Consider the following 22211-nt stretch of genomic DNA (forward strand, 5'->3'; position numbering starts at 1 on the left):
AGAGAAAGCAGAAGGGAGGGTGAGAGTGAGAGGGAGAGAAGCATTGATGGGTTGCCTCTCACGTGTACCCCGACCAAGATCAAACTCATGACTGAGGCATGTGCCCTGACTGGGAATTGAACCCATGAAGACACTCTAACCAATGGAGCCACACAAACCAAGGCTAGAGTTGTAGGATTTAAAAATTGAGAAGAGGCTTTAGAGTTAATTTAATCTGAATACCTAGTTCACACTCCTTTGTAAATGGATTGCTTAACTGTATGTTGAAAAAATCCAATTCCTTTTTGTGCAAAGGAGAATACTACTACTAATAAAGCATATCTTATTTTAGTATTTAGAGAATGTGTTGCAGCTATGTGAAGGGTAAAGTTTGATTTTCCTGGGGTTTATTGAAGTCTTTATGTTGCCCTTAACCTTTGGAAATGCTTATAAAACTGAGATATAAAGATAAAGGCAGACAGATTTTGATTTGTAGTCACTCTGTTTATACTTTATAATACTTTTGTTCTCTAAATATCATAGTGAGATTGCTGCCTCTCAGCACATGATCTTTTTTCTTTATATTGAGGTGTAACTTAGAGTGCAATGCACAAATCTTAAATGTGCAATCCAGTAAGCGTTTATATATGTGTGCACTTGTGGAACCACCACCCAGAGAGTTAGAAAATATTTACAGCACTCTAGTGGGCTCCTTCATCTCTATCCCAGTCACTACTTCTCCCCCAAAGCAACCACTATTCTGATTTTTTTTCTTTTTTTTAAAAATATATTTTATTGATTATAACATTACAGTTGTTCTATTCCCCCCTTCATTCCCCTCCACCCGCACACTCCCTCCCCCACCATTCTCCCCCCCTTAGTTTATAACCACGTGTCTCAAGTTCTTTAGATACTACATTTCCCCCACTATTCTCGCCCTCCCCCCATCTATTTTCTACCTACCATCTATGCTATTTTCTGTGCCTTCTCCCCCCTTCTCCTCCCACTCCCCTGTTTCTAACCATCTATGTGTTATTCATTTCTATAGTTCCACTCCTGATTTAGTTGTCCTCTTGGTTTGCTTTTGTTTTAGGTGTGGTTGTTAATAACTGTGCGTTTGCTGTCCTTTCACTGTTCATATTTTTTATCTTCTTTTTCTTAGATAAGTCCCTTTAGCATTTCATATAATAAGGGCTTGGTGATGATGAACTCCTTTAATTTGACCTTATCTGAGAAGCACTTTATCTGTCCTTCCATTCTAAATGAAAGTTTTGCTGGATAAAGCAATCTTGGCTTTAGTTCTTTGGATTTCATGACTTGGAATACTTCTTTCCAGCCCCTTCTTGCCTGTAAGGTCTCTTTTGAGAAATCCGCTGACAGTCTGATGGGTACTCCTTTGTAGGTGACTGTCCCCTTATCCCTTGCTGCTTCTAGGATTCTCTCCTTCATTTTAATCTTGGCTAATGTAATTATGATGTGCCTTGGTGTGTTCCTTCTTGGGTCCAACTTCTTTGGCACTCTCTGAGCTTCCTGGATTTCCTGGAAGTCTATTTCCTTTGCCAGACTGGGGAAGTTCTCCTTTATTATTTGTTCAAATAAGTTTTCCACTCATGGCCGTTTCTGTCCCCCTTCTGGTACCCCTATAATCCGGATGTTGGAACGTTTAAAGATGTCCTGGAGGTTCCTAAGCCTCTCCTCATTTCTTTGAATTCTCATTTCTTCATTCCTTTCTGGTGGGATGTTTTGTTCTTCCTTCTGGTCTATTCCATTGATTTGAGTCCCAGTTTCCTTTCCATCGCTATTGGTTTCCTGGACATCTCCCTTCATTTCAATTAGTTAAGCCTTCATATGTTCCTCTAATTTATGACTATAATCTACCAGATTTGTGAGCATCCTGATAAGTAGTGTCTTGAATTGTGCTTCTGAGAGGCTGGCAATTTGTCGGTCGCTTAGAGTTATTGGCTCTGGGACTTTGAGTTCTTCTTGTGCCATCTTTTGGGCTGTTCGTGCCTGTTCCATAGCAGGATCAGAGCCCTAAAGTGTTCACTAGATCAGGGCAACTAAGTCGCTGGGTTGTGACGTTGTATGTGGGGGTGGGGTCAAAGAGGGACAATGGCTTACTGTCTGCCGCCTGCCGCCTCAGCCCCGACCGGTGCCGCAGCCACCACCGTCACCAGGCCCACGCGTTACGTTCTACTGCACTCGAGTGTGCCACTGCCTTCAGCCCTCCACCACTGGGTTCGCCCCCTGGGGCCTGTGTGGTCCGTCTCACTGTGCGCGAATGTGCCACCTTGGTCAGTCTGCCCCACACCCCGACTGGTTCCGGGTGCCTGCGGGCCTAGGTCGGGGGATCTGTCCAGCCTGACCCAGCTCCGCTGCTGGCTCCGCCTCTCTTACCGTCCCCGTTGAACAGTTCGTAGTTGTCGGACTTCGGTATAATTCTGTTTTCTGGTCTTTGGGTGTGTCCTAGTTCTCCAAACCTTTGTTGTATTCAAACTTGGTTGTGGGGGAAGGCACAGTGTTTCCACCTATGCCTCCATCTCCGTGGAAGTACGGTTTCGTGTTTTGGTTAAATTACTTTGTCTTTCTCCCTTATTTTTGATATTAAAAAGTGTTATTGGGATGTCTGTAATTTAATGGAGTTTTACAATAACAATTACTGTTTCTAATCAGTGCAACAAGGAAATTAATTTTTTAAAATGTATTTATTGAGTATGCTATTACAGTTGTCCCAGTTTTTCCCCCTTTATACTCCTCTGCCTAGTACCCCCATTCCCTCCAGCAATTCCATCTTCCCCCCTCCCCCCACTTAATTCATATCTGTGGGTTGTACATATAAGTTCTTTGGCTTCTCCATTTCCTATACTATTCTTAACCTCCCTGTGTCTATTTTGTATCTACCAATTTGTACTTCTTCTTTTTTGAAAATATATTTTATTGATTATGCCATTACAGTTGTCCTATTTACCCCCATTCATTCCCTATTCCCCTCCACCCTGCACACCCCTCCCCCACCATTCCCCCTTCTTTAATTTATGTCCGCATGTCACTAGTTCTTGAGATTCTATATTTCCCATACTATTCTTGCCCTCCCCCCTATTTTCTACCTACCATCTGTGCTACTTATTCTCTGTACCTTCTCCCCCTTCTCCTCCTCTCACTCCCCTATTGCTAACTCTCCATGTGATCTTCATCTCTATGGTTCCACCCCTGATCTAGCTGGGCTCTTAGTTTCCTTTTGTTTTAGGTGTGGTTTTTAATAACTGTGAGTTTGCTGTCTTTGCACTGTTCATATTTTTCATCTTCCTTTTCTTAAATAAGTCCCTTTAACATTTCATATAATCAGGGCTTGGTGATGATGAACTCCTTGAACTTGACCTTATCTGAGAAGCATTTTATCTGCCCTTCCATTCTAAATGAAAGGTTTGCTGGATAGAGCAATCTTGGCTGTAGGTCTTTGGATTTCATGACTTGGAATACTTCTTTCCAGCTCCTTCTTGCCTGTAGGGTCTCTTTTGAGAAATCAGCTGACAGTCTGATGGGAACTCCTATGTAGATGACTATCCCATTATTTCTTGCTGCTTCTAGAGTTCTCTCCTTCATTTTAATCTTGGCTAATGTAATTATGATGTGCCTTGGTGTGTTCCTCCTTGGGTCCACCTTCTTTGGGACTCTCTGAGCTTCCTGGATTTCCTGGAAGTCTATTTCCTTTGCCAGACTGGAGAAGTTCTCCTTTATTATTTGTTCAGATGAGTTTTCCACTTGTTGCTGTTCCTCTTCCCCTTGTGGGACCCCCTATAATTTGGATGTTAGAACGTTTAAAGATGTCCTGGAGGTTCCTAAGCCTCTCCTCACGTTTTTGAATTCTTGTTTCTTCATTCTTTTCTGTTTGGTCATTTTTTTCTTCCTTCTGGTCCACTCTCTTAATTTGAGTCCCAGTTTCCTTTCCATCACTACTGGTTTCTGTGTATTTCCCTTCATTTCAATTAGTTTAGCCTTTGTTTGTTCCTCTGATTTGTGACTAAAATCAACCAGTTCTGTGAGCATCCTGATCACCAGTGTTTTGAACTGTGCATCTGATAGGTTGGCTATTTCTTGGTCACTTAGAGTTATAGGCTCTGGGGCTTTGAGTCTTCTTGAGCCATGATGTTTTGGTCTGTTCACACCTGTTATGTATGAGGGCCAGAGCCCTAGGTGTTCACCAGGTCAGGGGAACTCAGTGGCTGGGTTGTGATGCTGTATGTGCAGGCGGGGTCAGAGAGGGGCAGTGGTCTTCCCCTCTGCCACCTCCCACTGCTGGGGCCTGTGCTGTTCGATTAACTGCTCACTCTGTCTCACTGCTCACTTTTCGCCTGGTTTATCTGCACACGAATGTGTGACTGTGGTCAGCCTGCCGCCTTGCGCCCTCACTGGGTCTGCCCATCGCAACCCCACTCCTGGGATCTGCCAACCGCTGTCCCCGCACCTGGGTTGGTCTGGCCGAGTTTTCACGCACAACCCCCTTCTGCCAGTCGCTGACTCCACCCCTCCTACCAGTCTAGCTGAATGGTTCGTTGTTGTCGGACTTCCATATAGTTCAATGGTCTTTGTTTGGTTGTGTTTTTGTCACTAAAACTTTGTTGTCTTTAAACTTGGTTGTGTGAGGAGGCACAGTGTTTCCACCTTTGCCTCCATCTTCTCAATTTGTACTTCTTAATCTCTGCACTTTCTCCCTATTCTCCCCTATGCCCCGCCTGCTGATATCCTTCAAATGATCTTCATATCTAGAATTCTCTTCCTGTTCTGCTTGTTGGATTAGATTTTTTTTTTAGATTCAATTGTTGATAGTTTTGACTTTGTTGCCATTAAAATGTTTGTAGTTTTGATCTTCTATTTCTTATATAATATAGTTCTTTTTAATGTTTCATATAACAGTGGCTTGGTGCTGGTGAATTCCAGTAGTTTTGCCTTGTCTGGGAAGTACTTTAGCTGCCCTTCCATTCTAAATTATGGCTTTGCTGGATAGAGTAACCTATGTTATAGGTCTTTGCTTTTCATCACTTTGAATGCTTGCTAGTCCCTTCTATCCTGGGAAGTTTCTTTTGAGAAATCAGCTGACAGTCTGAACTCCTCTTTTCTCTTGCTGCTTTAATGATTGTCTCTTTATATTTGTAACCTTTGGCATTTTAATTATGATGTGCCTTGGTGTGGTCTATGGGTCCAATGTGTTTGGGACTCACTGTGCTTCCTAGATTTGTATCTATTTCCTTCACCAAATTAGGGAAGTTTTCATTTATTATTTTTTCAAATACTTTTCAATTTCTTGCTTTTCCTCTTTTCCTTCTGGCACCCTTATGACTTGGATGTTGGTATGTTTAAAGTTGTTGCAGAGTTTTCTAAGCCTCTCCTCATTTTTTTGAATTCTTTTTTCTTCCTGTTGTTCTGCTTGAATATTTTTTTCTTCCTTGTGTTCCAAATAGTTGATTTGACTCTTGGCTTCATCCTGTCTGCTTTGGATTCCTGTAGACTTTTATTTTACTTAATGCAACCTTAATTTCTGCCTGGGGCTATTTTTTATGCTGTTGCAGTATTCAATGAATTCTTTGAGCATCCTGATAGCCAGTGTTTTGAACTCTGTATCTGATAGTTTTCTTACCTCTATTTTGTTTAGTTCTTTTCTGGAGTTTTGTTCTGTTCTTTCATTTGGGCTATATTTCTTTTTCCCTCAATTTGGTAGCTTGTGTTTATTTCTGTGTATTAGGTAGAGTTGTTTTCACTACTTGACTTAGTAGTGTGGCCTTTGCTAGAAAAATGCACCTATAAATTGTGTGGGATGGAGCCTTGGGTAATTGCTAGGGCATGGAAAGCTGTTTCACTGTTTTGTGGCTGTATGTGGTAGAGGGCTCAGAGAGGGGTCAGTGCTACTGCCTGTCCTCCAGATATTTGCTTGGAAGGAAGCTGTCTGCCAGCACAGTCCTCTTGCCATTCACTTTAGTTTCTCCCCATTTGCCACTTGTCCCCTTCTAGCTGTTGCCTTGGTGCTGAATCCCAGAGAGGGGTGGGTCTGCATAAGTCCTGAAACCTTTGTGGGACTTTCAGAGAAGTCTTCTTTAAGTTCTACAGTTTCTTCAACTGTCCCAACCCCCTACTGGTTTTTATAGCCAGAAATTACAGGGACTGGCGTTTGAACTCTGGGCTGGGTGATCTGATCTAGGGCTGGGATCGCTTGCTTTTGAGGTATCTCCTCCAGTTTTTATCCAATACATGTGAATGTGGGACTGCCTGTTCCACTACTTCTCTGAGTCTCTCTATGCCTCTCACCTCTTCACACTTCTCCATGTCTCCATCCCTCCTACCTGTCTGGATGAATGTGGCTTCTTTAAATCCTTGGTTGTTATACTTTCATACAGCTCGATTTTCTGATGAATCTGGGTGATACTTGTTTTGTAGTTGTAATTTTTACTGTAGTTGTGCGAGGATGTGTCGTGTATTTACCTCTGTCTCCATCTTGACGGGAAGTACTGAGTCAGGAAATTCATTCTCTCTCTTAAAAGTTTTTTTTGATAGCTATAGTACATTTACACAGTGGAATTCTATGCTGCAGAAAGGAAGAAGGAGCTCCTACCTTTTGCAACATCATGGATGGAACTGGAGAGCATTATGTTGAGCGAAATAAGCCAGGTGGTAAAAGACAAATACCATATGATCTCACCTTTAACAGGAATCTAAACAACAAAACAAGCAAGCAAGCAAAATATGACCAATGACACTCAAATACGGAACAGGCTGACAGGGTCCAGAGAGGAGAGGGGAGAGAATCATAAGGGAAAAAGGCAGGGACTCACATGAATAAGTATAAAGGACACATGGACAATAATTAAGATGGGGGGCGGAAATGGGAGGGAGGTGGGGAGCACTGGTCGGGGCAGGGCAAGGAATATAAGACAGAAAACTGTACTTGAATAAGAATTATATTAAGAAAATAAATAAAAATAAAATGCAAAAAAAATAAAAAAATAGTTTTTTTTGTTTTAAAAGTAGCATTCTCCTCCACCCTTTTATTCCCATTCCCACTCCTCAGAGCTAATCACTTTCAATTCTTGGCTGTTTCTGGATTTGATCTTTGTATGTCCAATTAATATGCTCATTATGCTACATCTTTATTCTTCAGTTTTAAATATTATATACTAATTTTCTACTTTTAGAATTGGGAAATGGGTATAAGAAATCTAAATCCTCACAAATTTTGGTTCTCTTGTCCCTTCTAGTGTGGTTAGATAAATTTTTTATTTTTTATCCTTAAATTACTTATTAATTTTTAGAGAGAGGGGAAGGGAGGAAGAAAGAGAGGGAGATCAATATCAGTGTTTGGTTACATCTTGTGAGCCCCCCACTGGAGACCTGGCCTGCAACCCAGGTATGTGCCCTGACTGGAAATTGAACTTTTGACTCTTTGGTTCGCAGGCTGGCACTCAATTCACTGAGCCACATCAGCCAGGGCAGATAAATTTCTTATTAATCAAAAATTATTACTATGATGGTATAAATACAAGTATTATTTATGCTCAGGAGTTGTAGTTTGCTGTGATTGTTTTTTAATGCTATTTTAAATTTTTCTTGCAGTTAATTCCCCTTTTTAAAATTTTCTGTGTTTTGTTTTTAACTATCAAAAATTTGTTTACAGATTTTTCAGCAGATGCATAACACTCTTAGTATGGTTTTACCCATCATCAGATCATCTGTCCATTTCATTTTCTTGGTGCCATTCCTCTGGAGTTTTCTTTTCTGCTGCATTCCAGACTTGTTGTTTTTTAAGGTCAGCTATCAGCCTTGGAGTTTATTTCACTATTATTATTCTGGGAATTTCCTTTGTCTCTCCTTGTTTCAGATCTTTCTCTTACTTGGTTTTCTCCTATTTTGGTGAAATATTTCTTCTACTATTCAATAGTTTAATGAGCTTCTTAATAGTTTAAGAAGGTAAATGAGATGTATTTTATTTCTTTGTTGATTTTGAGAGTACATTTATGAAAACTGGGCACAGTGAAACAAGGAAGGACCTAGGATAGAAGAAGCAACAGGAGAGAGTCTAGGGGAAGCTGCTTTGACTCTCTGTAAACATTACTGGAAAAAGTGAGCCAAGGTAGGGCTGCTGTCAACTCACTGGGAAGTCAGAGAAAGGAGGACCAGGACACAGTTTCATTGGGTAAGCCTAGAATGGATTACCATCGCCCATTGCTCCCTTGGTTGCAAGTCTCGTGGGGGTCCCTTAGAGTTTAGGAGATGCATGCCTATATGGGAAGAAGAGAAGGAAGGGAAAGGTACAAACATGCTCTCTGGAAGGAGACTGTTCAGGGATGTAAATCCTTGTCTAAAAATGTAAAACTTTATTGGTAGTTTGGTGGGGTTTAGGAGTCTTAAGTTGTAAATTATTTTACTTCATTATTTTGAAAGCTTTACTCCATATTCTTCTGGCTTTCAGTATTGCTGTTGAAAAGAATGATGCTATGTTAATTCTTATTCTTTCTATGTGTTTTTTTTTCTTGAAGGCATAAGAGTTTAATCTTTATTCTCAGTGGTTTGAGATTTCACATGATACTCATTACTGTGTGTCTATTTTTATTCAATATTTTTATTGTACTTGATAAACTCTCTAAATCTGAACTCATGTCTTTGAGTTCTTGTGACTTTTCTTGTATTTTTTGACAATTTCTTCGAATTGAACTCTTATTAGTTGGATGTTAGACTAATATCCCTATATTAGACTATTAGACTGATTATACTGTTATGCGGACCCCGTAATATACATACCTGTTTCCTTCTTAGGGTAGAGTCCCCCTTATTTTCAAATTCTCCTGGGAATAAATCTCCAGTCACCTGCTGATATTGGAGAGAGGTAGTTTGGCTGTACTTAGTGGTGATGGTCTGATTGCTTTTAGATAGGTTTTCAGTCAATCCTGTTTGTTCATTGCTATCCCTAATTTTAAAGGTACTGCTGTTTTCATTGCATAAGCTTCTCAGGTCCTATGTTGCAAAAGCTTCTCCTTGGCTTTCTTCTATTGCAGGTGCTTGGTTTTTTTTGTTGGCTAGGTTATCACTTGTACACCTGCTTTCTCTTGCTGTATTTGTCCTCTTAAAATTAATGCCTTTGTGTTCCTTTACTGTTTTTTTTTTTTAGTGGAGTTTTGGAAAGGAGGTTTTAAGTATACTACTACTACTACTTTATGTCTGTTAAAATTGTTTCTTGCTAGCCAGACTTAGTGTGTCATTGGATTGAAATTTTGGCCTTGATTGGATCATTACTCTTTGGTCAAGTATTCATAAAGGGCTTCTCTTCATTGTGTTCAGTTTAAGTGCATGTCATGTATCTTTTTATGGGGCATTTTTGATTGATATTTTTTCTAGTGACAGTGGTGTGATATATTGCATTGCAAATGCTTGGAATAAATTGTTTATATTTTGAAATTATGCATGGTAATCCTTGAATCTGTCAGATGAATAAAAACAAGTGTAAGGTTTTGTGTTTTTATAGTAGTATTAGGGCTGGTTAGATTGTTAAAATGTTGTATACATGGAGCCAAACTCATGGTTTTGATTTCTTTGTGAGATAGCTTTGTCTTATTACTTTACCATACAATGACTCTGCTGGCTGTCATTTTCACAGCTATGTGCCAGTAATCAGAAGTATTGTTACTAATTTAGCTTGAAGTGTTTTGACTACAAAGCAGATTATTATGCAATGCTGATAATCATATTGGATAGTAAAGATTGTTGAGAGGGCTTCTGTTTCCTGTTTGACTTCATTTAGTATTTCTCTCCATGTGCTTTAGCCACATTGGCTTCCTTATTGTTCCTCAAACATTCTAGGCATGCTTGTCAACTTAGGGTCCTTGGTTTGGCTAGTTCCTCTATACCCAGGAGGTAAGTCCTCTTTTATTAGTAAGTCCCTTTAACATTTCATATAATAAAGACTTGGTGGTGATGAACTCCTTTAACTTGACCTTATCTGGGAAGCACTTTATCTGCCCTTCCATTCTAAATGAGAGCTTTGCTGGGTAGAGTCATCTTGGATGTAGATCCTTGCCTTTCATGACTTGGAATACTTCTTTCCAGCCCCTTCTTGCCTGCAAGGTTTCTTTTGAGAAATCAGCTGATAGTCTTATGGACACTCCTTTGGAGGTAACTGTCTCCTTTTCTTTGGCTGCTTTTGAGATTCTCTTCTTCCCTTTAGTCTTGAGTAATGTAATTATGATGTGCCTTGATGTATGCTTCCTTGGGTCCAGCTTCTTTGGGACTCTCTGAGCTTCCTGGACTTCCTGAAAGTCTATTTCCTTTGCCAGATTAGGGAAGTTCTTCTTCAGAGTTTCCTAAGCCTCTCCCCATTTTTTTGAATTCTTGTTTCTTCATTCTTTTCTGATTGAATGTTTATTTCTTCCTTCAGGTCCAAACTGTTGATCTGAGTCCTGGTTTCCTTCCCTTCACTGTTAGTTTTCTGTACATTTTTCTTTATTTCACTTTGCATAGTTTTCACTTTTTTGTGTGTTTTGTGACCATACTCAATCATTTCTGTGAGCATCCTACCATTGTTTTGAACTGTGTGCATCTAATAGATTGGCTATCTCTTCATTGCTTAGTTGTATGTTTTCAGGAGCTTTGATCTGTTCTTTCATTTGGGCCACTTTGTTGTCTTGGTGCATCTGTTACGTAATGAGGAGCGGAGCCTTAGGTATTCAGTAGGGCGTGGCAACCCATGTCTCTGCGATGTGATGCTATGTGTGGGGTCTCGAGAGGTTCCAGAGAGAACAATACTGCTTTCTCTGCTCTCTGCTGGTTTTCAGTCACTTCCCCCACTACCCACAATCAAATTGGGCCCTTGTAGTGCTGATTCCCGGGTGGGTGGGTTTGTGTATATTCTAGGAACCTCTGGGTCTCCAGTGAACTCTCCTGTGAAGCTGGGTGTTTCTCCAGCCTCCTCAACCCTTACAGGCTTTTCAATAAGAGTTCTTGAGGCTATATTTCCCCACACTGGAACCCTGTGTTGCGTAGTCTGTCTTACTCCCCATTTATTCTCCTTAATTTATCTGCACGCGAATGTGGGACTGTCCACTCTGCCAGTGGCTGCCTCACCTGGTCTGCCAGTGGCTGCCTTGCTGCATGTCCTCATGAGGCCTTTTAACTGCTTTTTAAATTTTCTAACACAGGAGTTATCACTTCAAAATTTAACATGTTATGTTTATTGTGTGTCTTCTAATAGAATCTAAGCTCCATGAAGGCAAATATTTTTATTTTATTCACAGACATATGTCAGGCACCTAGAGCAGTAGCTGATATTATAGAAGCAATGGAAGTATATGAAAGAACTGATGCATACTCTGGCCAGCAGGGTCTGTATGTCGTAGCTGCAATGAACCAATTCACACGGACTACAGAAGTCCTGTGGAGAAAAAGGGATGGCGTGGCCACTCTCAGAGAGCACCTTGACCCTTGCCTGGACAGGATTTTATTGCTTTCCAGTAGCATTACATCAAAGAAGGTTCTCATTTTTTATACTTAGGTTTACTTTAAGTGATTACTTCTTACAGATAACAGAAAAAAATGTTGCAAATTTAAGGGAATGATAAAAGTCATTGATCTGGTTACATTCCATCCTTGGGATGGCTTAGCACAGACTTTAAGGAGTTGCTTCAGAGATACACATTAAACATCTGCAGTCTTAACTCAAGAGTGAGGGAGTTTTAGCAAAAGCAAGCCTTAAAGCAGCCTAGGTACAATGCCAGCCTGGTTCTCCATGGGAAAGGTGATCTGGGGGCCTGGGTCCTGTGAGCCGCCTCTTGCCTGATAGGTTTTCTGGTTCAGTGCTGGGCTGCATTGACCATTGCCATGCTGATTGGTGCCCTGTAAAGAATGGCATTTTAATTTATCCATTTGCTTCCCGACAGCCCTTGCTTTAAGCTACCCTCATTGTCTTCTGCACTACAAAATTTGAAAATATATTTACTCTGAGGATATGATAAGAGAAGTTGAAGAATTAGAGATGTGTTCAACTCTTGTGCATGTGAACTTGTGTGTGTTTCTACCAAGCTTTCAGATATTTCACTAGAGAAAAATTTTACTTTGGTTATAGGTTCTTCTTTGTCTATAATGGTATCCTAGATCACATGAGTTGCAAACATTTTCTTAACTTATTTATACCATGTGTACCCCCCTCCCACATATACACTTGTTCACACACATAGACATTTATAATACAGATAATATTGATATAGCAGTTACTGTGTCCTGGTGCTTCTTATGTTTTATTTATTTCATTTATCTTCACAACAGTTGCATAATGAGGTGTAGGTACTGTTTTTTAAATCCTCACCTGATGATATGTTTTATTGATTTTAGAAAGAGAGGAAAGCTGGGGCGGGAGGAGAGGGGGGAGAAACAAACATCTATATAAGAGGCAAACATTGATTGGTTGTTCCCTGCATATGCCCCGACCGGGAATTGAACCTGCAATGTTAGGTATGTGCCCTTACTGGGCATTGAACCCACAGCATTTTGGTGTATGGCACAGTGCTCCAACCAACTGAGTCACCTGGATAGGGCAGGTGTAGGTGCTGTTATTACAACTTTTTAAATAGTAACGAATTTGAGATGCAAATTATATAATTTACCCAAGGTCATACAACTGTTATGTAGCAGAGCTAGTATTTGAATTCTCAGTCTGGCTGCAAGAGTGCGTGATCTTTGCCTTAAAAAAAAAATTGTGGTAACTTATATATAACAAAATTAGGCATTTTTAAGGGTACAATTTAATGACATGAAATACATTCAGAGGACTTATGCCAAGATGGAGGCGTAGGTGGAAACACTGTGCCTTCTCCCACAACCAAGTTTGAATACAACAACGGTTTAGTAAACAAAGACGCAGCCAAAGAACAGAAAACTGAACTATACGGAAGTCCGACAACAGCTAACCGCTCAACCGGGACCAGTAAGAGGGGCGGAGCCAGCAGCAGAGCAGGGTCGGGCAGGAAGGATCCCCAGACCCAGGTGACCCAGGCGCGCAGGCAGCCGGGATAGCATCGCAGACCCAGTGAGGGTGCAGGGCAGGCTGAGCATGGTTGCACATTTGCAAGTGCGTGGATAAACCGAGCAAAGGAGTGAGCAGTGAGACCGATCACGCAGCCCTGGCAGGGGGAGGAAGCAGAGGGGACTGCCATTGATTTCCTTTGACCCCACCCCCACATACAGCGTCACAACTCAGCATCACAACTGAGTTGCCCTGCTCTGGTGAACACCTAGGGCTCCAATTCTGATACTTAACAGGCACAAACAGCCCAAAAGATAGTGCAAGAAGAAATCAAAGTCCCAGAGCCGATAACTCTAAGCAACCAGGAAATAGCGAACTTCTCAGATGCACATTTCAAGACGCTGGTGGTCAGGATGCTCACAGAACTGGTTGATTATAGTCACAAATTAGAGGAACATATGAAGGCTAAATTAAGTGAAATGAAGGGAAATGCACAGGAAACCAATAGTGATGGAAAGGAAACTGGGACTCAGATCCATGGAGTGGACCAGAAGGAAGAACAAAACATCCAACCAGAAAAGAATAAAGAAACAAGAATTCAAAAAAATGAGGAGAGGCATAGGAACCTCCAGGACATCTTTAAACGTTCCAACATCCGAATTATAGGGATACTAGAAGGGGAAAGAAATAGCCACATGTGGAAAACATATTTGAACAAATAATAAAGGAGAACTTCCCCAGTCTGGCAAAGGAAATAGACTTCCAGGAAATCCAGGAAGCTCAGAGTCCCAAAGAAGTTGGACCCAAGAAGGAACACACCAAGGCACATCATAATTACATTAGCCAAGATTAAAATGAAGGAGAGGATCCTAGAAGCAGCAAGAGATAAGGGGACAGTCACCTACAAAGGAGTTCCCATCAGACTGTCAGCTGATTTCTCAAAAGAGACCTTACAGGCAAGAAGGAGCTGGAAAGAAGTATTCCAAGTCATGAAATCCAAAGACCTACATCCAAGATTGCTCTATCCAGCAAAGTTTTCATTTAGAATGGAAAGGAAGATAAAGTGCTTCTCAGATAAGATCAAATTCAAGGAGTTCATCATCACCAAACCCTTATTATATGAAATGTTAAAGGGACTTATCTAAGAGAAGATGAAAAATGTGAACAGTGAAAGGACAGCAAACTCACAATTATCAACAACCACACCTAAAACAAAAACCAAGAGGACAGCTAGATCAGGAGCAGAACCATAGAAATGAAGATCACATGGAGAGTCAGCAACAGGGGAGTGGGAGGAGGAGAAAAGGGGAGAAGGTACAGAAAATAGCATAGACAGTAGGTAGAAAATAGATAGGGGGAGTGCAAGAATAGTAGGGGAAATGTAGAATCTAATGAACTTGAGACACGTGGTCATAAACTAAAGGAGGAGAATGGTTGGGGAGGGGGTGTGCAGGGTGTAGGAGAATGAAGGGGGGGAATAGAACAACTGTAATGGTATAATCAAAATATATTTTAAAAAGAAAGAAATGCATTCAGAATGTTGTACAACTATCACTACTATCCATTTCCAGAACTTATCCCTCCCTATATCCTCTGGTAAAGCCTCTATTCTACTTTCTCTATGAATTTGCTTACTCTACCTATATCAGGTAAATGGAATCAGACAATAGTCATCCTTTTGTGTTTGATTTATCACTTAGCATAATGTTTTCAGAGTTCATCCATGTTGTCACATGTATCAGAATTTTATTCCTTTTTTGTGGCTGAATAATATTTTTTGTATGTGTATACCACATTTTGGTTATCCATTAATCTCTTGATGGACATTTGGGTTGTTTCTATCTTTTGGCTGTTGTGAATAATACTGCTGTGAGCATTGGTATGCAGGTATCTGCCTGAATCCCAGCTTTTAGTTCTTTGGGCATATGTATATGTAGAGGTCGAATTGTTGGATCATGTGCTAATTTTGTGTTGTTTTTTTTTAACTCTTTTGATACAGTAAAATGCAGTAATGCATATTCAAAGAGGAAAATTACTTTGAGTAATTTAGATGAGTTCAAATAACTGTTATGGTCCTTTTTATTCTGTTATCAGTGAAACTGAAAAGTGCCTAAATTTGAATGTGAGAGATGTATAATATCAGCTTCTAAAAGATAGGGGGCCTTGATACATATAGATTATACACAGAGTCAGATTTGTTGTGAACATTCCACCAAATTGGCCAGCTTATCTCATCACTTTCTATGTTAACACATTCTGTGCTACATTCCAGTAAATGTAATACAATAATCTAATCTTTCCATAGTATTTCTTATAATCTTCCATGTAAAACTTTTCTTCTTATGAAAAATTATAGCCTCTTTCCAGCTTATCCTATGAATCCACTATTTGCTTGAAATTTAAAAAAAATTTTACCAGCTTTTTGGTACATTTTTTATTTTCAGGAAGTATGTTTCTTTTATATAACATTTATTCTCATGTCTATTTTTGGTCTGTGTTTAATTCTTATATGCTGAGTTCCTTATGGGTATGGAGACATGTATGTGTTTAGTTTTCTCAAGGTACATAATATACAAAGTGTAAATTCATTGAATGTTTTGAATGCCTGGTTTATTTAAGGTAGGCAAATAGCATTAGTTAAATAATAAAGTTTAAAACTTCAAAAAATCATCTCATTTATACTTTAAAATGTTGGCAAGTTTCAGTTTTGTCAGATATTTGTTGAAAGAAAATTTGAAATCTAGGCTCACAATAATTTTTGTATTTATCAATCAAGGCGTACAGTCAGAATGCATGAATCTACCTTCTTTCCCTAAATAATTTTTACTTTCTTTTCAGATTGTTGCCAGCAAAGGAGGTTTTGAAATGGTCACCAAAGAAAAGAAATGGTCTAAAGTGGGTAGCCGCTTGGGATATCTGCCAGGAAAAGGAACTGGGTCTCTTTTGAAGTCACATTATGAAAGAATTCTCTACCCATATGAGCTTTTCCAGTCTGGTGTCAGCCTTATGGTGAGAGATATATATATACACACATTATATATATATTTTTAAGGGGTGGATAAGTTCGGTCTGCCGAGTATAAACTTTAGACTCTGTTCACCATAACTAGTTAACAGTTGGCTATGTGTAGGAGGTACCACAATTTGGGGGAATAAGGTGTAGTTTAAAAATCAGCTATTTTTGATGGTTTACAAGGTAAAGGATGATGGGAACAAAGGATGTTTTGGTAGTTAATTTAAAATAGATCCTTTGGCTTAAGCTTTTTGAAAGATTACTGCTCTTCATTTTATGTATTTTTTAAATGACTTTATTAAAGTGTAATTTACATACTATAGAATTCACTCATTGTAGGTACACAGTCAGTAAGCTGTAATAAATAAAACACTACAATCTAGTTTTACAAACACTTCAAGCAACCCCCAAAATACCTTTGTGTGTGTTTGTAGTTGGTTCCTGCTCCTACCCCCAGGTCTAGACAACTGATCTACTTTCTGGTTCTATGGTTTTGCCTTTTCTAGAAATTTCACATAGATGAAATCATACGATATGATTTTGTGTCTGGCTGCTGTCACGTAGCCTAGTGTTTTTAAGGCTCATTCATGTTTTACCTTGTATTAGTACTTCATTTTTTATGACTGAATAATATTCCATTGTATGGATATACTATAGTTGTTTATCCAGTACTAGTTGATGGACAGATAGATTATTTCCAGTTTATGGTTATTATGAATAATGCTATGAATATTCAAGTACAAGTCTTTGTGTGGACATATGTTTTCATTTCTCTTGGGTAGATACCTAGGAATGGAATTGCTGGGTTATATGGTAAGTTTATGTTTAACTTTTTAAGAAACTGCCGAACTGTTTTCCAAAGTGGCTGAACCATTTTACATTTGCACCAATAATGTAGAGGCTTCCAATATCTCCATGTCTTTGCCACCAGTTGGTATTGTCAGTTTTTTTGCTTATAGCCATTCTAGTGGGTGTGTAGTGGTATCTCATTGTGGTTTTAATTTTCATGTCTCTAATGGCTAATGGTGTTCTGCATCTTTTCATGTGTACATTAGCCATTTGTTCATCTTCCTTTATGAAATGTCTGTTCAAATCTTTTTTTATTGGGCTGTTTCTCATCTTGTATTTGTTCACTGAATGTTCTAGATTCAAGTTCTTTATCAGCAAGTGATTTTTAAGAATGCTTTTACCTAGTGTGTGGTTTATCTTTTCATTTTATAATGGTGTCTATTTGAAGATTAATTTATTGATACTATTTTTTCTTCCCCATTTATGAATTGTTTTTCTGTTGTTAATAACTGAGAAATCTTTTCCTAATTCAAGACCACAAAAATTTTCTTCTTTGTTTTCATCTAGATATTTCATAGTTTTAGCCTTTTTATTTAGGTCTTGATCCATTTTGAGTTATTTTGTGTGTGTGTGTGTGTGTGTATAGTATAAGGTAAAAGTAAGTTTTTTTCTGGTGGGCAGAGTGGTATATGAATAAATTGTACATCTAATTGTACCAGCACCATTTGTTTAAAAGACTACCCTTTTACTATTGATTTACTTCGGCACCTTTGTTGAAAATCTGTTGACTTTAAACGTGGATTTATTTCTGGTCTCTGTTTTGTTCTTTGATCTACATATTTACCTTAACACCAATACTTTGCTGTCTTGAGTACTATAGCTTTATAGTTTTGATATCCAGTAATGTAAGTCCTCAAACTTTATTCTCTTTTCCAGAATTTCTAAACAGTTTGCATTTTCACATAAATTTTAGGATCAGCTTCTCAGTTTGTTCAAAAGCCTGCTAGGTTTTGATAGGGATTAACTTGAATCTGTAGCTCAATTTGGTGGGAGATTTGCCATTTGAGGTTTCATGTAGCATTAGGGATTGATTGTAAATATATTATTTTTCCCCTAAGTCTCGTGTCTGATCTCTTATCAGTGAAACTGCTCTCTTTCTGTGCTCTGATTCTTTAGGGTGTACAAATGCCTAATTTAGATCTTAAGGAAAAAGTGGAGCCTGAGGTTCTTGGCACTGATGTCCAAACTTCCCCAGAACCAGGCACAAGAATGAACATTCTACCAAAGAGAACAAGACGTGTCAAGTCTCAGGTATCAATTTCCATGGGCCATTTATAATAGGAGTTTTAAATTTATTGACTGTTCATCTGGTTACGGGAGGTCAGTCGCATGTTGGTATTCTTTAAAACTTGAAGAGACCTGTGTTTCAGTTACTTTTGAGACGAATGGAGAAGAAATTACAAAATTCAGTCTGCTTTGTTTTAGAAAACCTTTGTTAATTTTGAACAGTTTTTGACAGGGACAACAAATCAGAGGGTTACTGCATATTGTTGGGTCAATTTCACAGACATGCTGATGAATTCTGGTACATTTTTATTTTCATGGTTAGCAGAAATGAGAGGAGTAGGAAAGAGTAGTTTTTATTTCACTTGTCATTCCTTGAAAAAACCACAGTACAACTTGGACTATTCCAATGTAACTTTTGTAGTGTTCTTGTAATCTAAAGTAATTTCAAAGTCTATTGAATGCATCAGAAGAAAAGTGCCCTAATTTCTTTTTGTTTGTTCCCTCTACTGTTCCCTTTTGTGTGTGTGTGTTGGGGGGGGTTTCCAAAGTTGTATTTTTTAAAGTTTTTAGTAAAAACAAGCCTGTAATTTGGGAAAGTGAGATGCCCTTAGAACTCTGACATGTGCTCCATTTAAATTAAACACATGAGTAGATTGAAATACAACTTAACTGGATTTTAATCATTGACTTTAATATATCTAAAAAACCCTGTGTTAAAAGAATGGAAATGGGTTACATTGAAAGTGGGAATCAGAGAAGGAAGATAGTCCATGAGAAGAGACACTGTATCTGGGATGGTAAGGAGTCTTGTCACTGCAGAGGCAGGCTAGTGATACTTTATGCTGCTTTGAGGCCATGTCTCCCTTCCTTGTTCTGAGTTTATGCTTATTAAATAACCTCCTGATTCATTAATTTAGGTTCTTAGTTACCTTAATAGCAGAAAGAGAGGTGTCTTGCATGGGGAATACGAATTTAATGGAAATTCATTGGAAAGTGGTAGCCCCACTATAAATTAATAAACTCTGGTTTAGTCATTAAGTGATTTTATTGCTATGACTGTGATCACTTTTGGGTCATGATTCTATTTCAAGATCTGAAACACTGGAAGAGTAGTAGTCTCTTCGACATAGTGACTCAAGGCTGAAGAGTTGCCCCAAGTGGCCCTGCCCTATTCATCAGTTGCCAGCTTGTGATGAAACCCCTTTTGATGTTTCTTCCAAAACAAAAAGTTCTGCTTCTTGGTACAAGAATAGGGACTATACAGAATGCTTTTACCCATTGTAATAACTGTCACTGGAGTCAGATTGGTTGAAATCAAGTAGAAAGTAGAACCATTTCAGGATTTGCAATTAAGAATTTCTTAAACTCATATTATTAATTACTATATTGTCAGTCTGCCTCATTTTTAGTTTCCTATTTTAATAAGAAAGAAAAAGGCTTTCTGGTAGGACTCCCAACTTCTTGACCCGTACAGAAAATTGTTAATATTCATTCTTAACCTCTGCCTGTCTCTAGGTAAAGTGTACCTTTCCAAGGATAATCTACTTTTGTCCCTTATGACTTCTTTATTTTATTTTATTTTTTTAAAGATTTATTTATTTATCTTTAGAGGGGAAGGGAAGGAGAGAAATATCAATGTATGGTTGCCTCTCTTGAGTCCCCTGCTGGAACTGGCCTGCAACCCACGCATGTGCCCTGACTAGGAACCGAACTGCGATCGTGTGGTTTGCAGGCCCGCGCTCAATCCACTGAGCTACACCAGCCAGGGCTCCTTATGACTTCTTTAATAATTTCAGTATATCAGTTGTGAAATCTTTCTCTTTTGCATCCTCTGCCTGCTACTACCTCTACCACCCGCCGTATATGTGTGTTCAAGCCTTTTTCTTTAAAGAACAACCCATACTTTTTCTTGAGCTATGTTTTTCATACAGTAAAATGTGTATATCTTAGTGTACATTTTGATGAATGTTTATACCTTTGGAAGTAGGGCAATTCCCTCTTTTTATATCACTGTATATCATGATTTTTTGATACTTGTCCTATAATCTATTAAAACCTTTTGTTCCTTTTTGATAAACAAATTGCTTCAAATTTGGTGAATAGGAACACCTTCAAGCTGGTTCATGATCTTTTGACATGTTTCCATCAATTTTTGAGCACTTACTTAAGCACAAGAAGGGCTTACCATCTTCTTGTACCTTAGACCTGTAATCAGCTATTTATCCAAGGAATCCTGGTTAATTTTAGTGGGAAATGGTTTTTAGAAACCAAAATCTGAGCAGAAGTTGTGCTTGTTCCTACTGGTATACTATTGTTTATAAGCCCTCTTAGTGGTCAGGGCTGGGAAATAAAATTTTAAAACATTACTTTATATTTTCAGGTCATACTGATAATTCCAACTCTAGTGCAGTATCACCAGGTTTTGGGGGGGTTAATGTTGTAGTTCTTTTGCTAGCATTTTGAGTTGGTAACTTAATTCATTTATTTTTGTTCTTTCATTTTGATGTGTTTAAGACTGTAAAATTTCCTCTAATTACTGCTTTAATTTATTCCAGAGTCTGATATGGTTTTTTTCAATCATCAATAGAAAGTTGAAAAATTCCGGGTGGAAGGGCCTTTTGATTTTTTATTTTGTTTTTCTACTTTTATTTCAGTAGTATCAGAAAATGTCATTTTATTATTTCTACTTTTTTGAACTACATTGGCCTGTCTATAAAGGTTATATTATGATTCACTGATTAAAATACTTTGATATGGCACATACTATATACTATATGCTCTGTTTCTTAGCTTTTATTATCATATAATTTGCTTTAGCTTCTACATTTCCCATACTATTCTTGCTCTTGCCCCTGTCTATTTTCTACCTACTGTCTATGCTACTTATTCTCTGTACCTTCTCCCCACTTCTTCTCCTCCCACTTCCCTGTTGCTAACTCTCCATATGATCTCCATTTCTATGGTTCCACTCCTGATCCAGCTGTCCACTTAGTTTGCTTTTGTTTTAGGTGTGGTTGTTAATAACTGTGAGTTTGCTGTCCTTTCACTGTTCATATTTTTTATCTTCTTTTTCTTAGATAAGTCCCTTTAACATTTCATATAATAAGGGCTTGGTGATGATGAACTCCTTGAACTTGACCTTATCTGAGCAGCACTTTATCTGCCCTTCTATTCTAAATGAAAGGTTTCCTGGATAGAGCAATCTTGGCTGTAGTTCTTTGGATTTCATGACTTGGAATACTTCTTTCCAGCCCCTTCTTGCCTGTAAGGTCTCTTTTGAGAAATCCGCTGTCAGTCTGATGGGTACTCCTTTGTAGGTGACTGTCCCCTTATCTCTTGCTGCTTCTAGGATTCTCTCCTTCATTTTAATCTTGGGTAGTGCAATTATGATGTGCCTTGGCATGTTCCTCCTTGGGGCCACCTTCTTTGGGACTCTTAGAGCTTCCTGGATTTCCTGGAAGTCTCTTTCCTTTGCCAGATTGGGGAAGTTCTCCTTCATTATTTGTTCAAATATCTTTTCCACTTGTTGCTCTCCCTCTTCTCCTTCTGCTACCCCTATAATTTGGATGTTGGAATGTTTAAAGATGTCCTGGAGGTTCCTAAGCCTCTCCTCATTTTGGGGGGTTCTTGTTTCTTCATATTTTTCTGTTAGGTCATTATTTTCTTCCTTCTGGTCCACTCTCTTGTTTTGAGTCCCAGTTTCCTTCCCATCAATATTGGTTCCCTGTGCATTTCCCTTCATTTCACTTAGTTTAGCTTTCATTTGTTCCTATGATTTGTGACTAAAATCAACCAGTTCTGTGAGCATCCTGATCAGCAGTGTTTTGAACTGTGCATCCGATAGGTTGGCTATCTCTTGGTTGCTTAGAAGTACTGGCTCTGAGGCTTTGAGCTGTTCTTCTTGAGCCATAATGTGTTGGTCTGCCATGCCTGCTATGTACGAGGGGCGGAGCCTTAGGTGTTCACCAGGACGGGACAACCCAGTCACTGGGTTATGACGCTGTATGTGGGGGTGGGGTCAGAGAGGGGCAATGGCATTTGTTCTGTGCTCTCTCGGATTTCGGTCCCCTTTACTGCTTCCCACAAGCAAATTGGACCCTTCTGGTGCTAGTTTCCGAGTGTGTGGTCTTGTGCACCCTCCAGAACC

The 22211-nt window shown here is 39.0% G+C and overlaps 1 protein-coding gene across 1 annotated transcript in view; it reads left to right on the forward strand.

Moving 5' to 3' along the window:
* Window positions 1-22211, forward strand: part of KDM5A (lysine demethylase 5A) — a 133932-nt gene that overhangs the window by 8527 nt on the left and 103194 nt on the right. Inside the window, exons 4-5 of the mRNA XM_037064822.1 lie at window positions 15815-15985; window positions 17954-18088. Coding sequence (XP_036920717.1) covers window positions 15815-15985; window positions 17954-18088 — 306 coding nt within the window. The remainder of the gene's footprint in view (window positions 1-15814; window positions 15986-17953; window positions 18089-22211) is intronic.

The sequence above is a fragment of the Sturnira hondurensis genome, unplaced genomic scaffold (assembly GCF_014824575.4).
Source record: "Sturnira hondurensis isolate 20B ecotype Veracruz unplaced genomic scaffold, ASM1482457v3 Scaffold0015509, whole genome shotgun sequence".
Lineage (NCBI taxonomy): Eukaryota > Metazoa > Chordata > Mammalia > Chiroptera > Phyllostomidae > Sturnira > Sturnira hondurensis.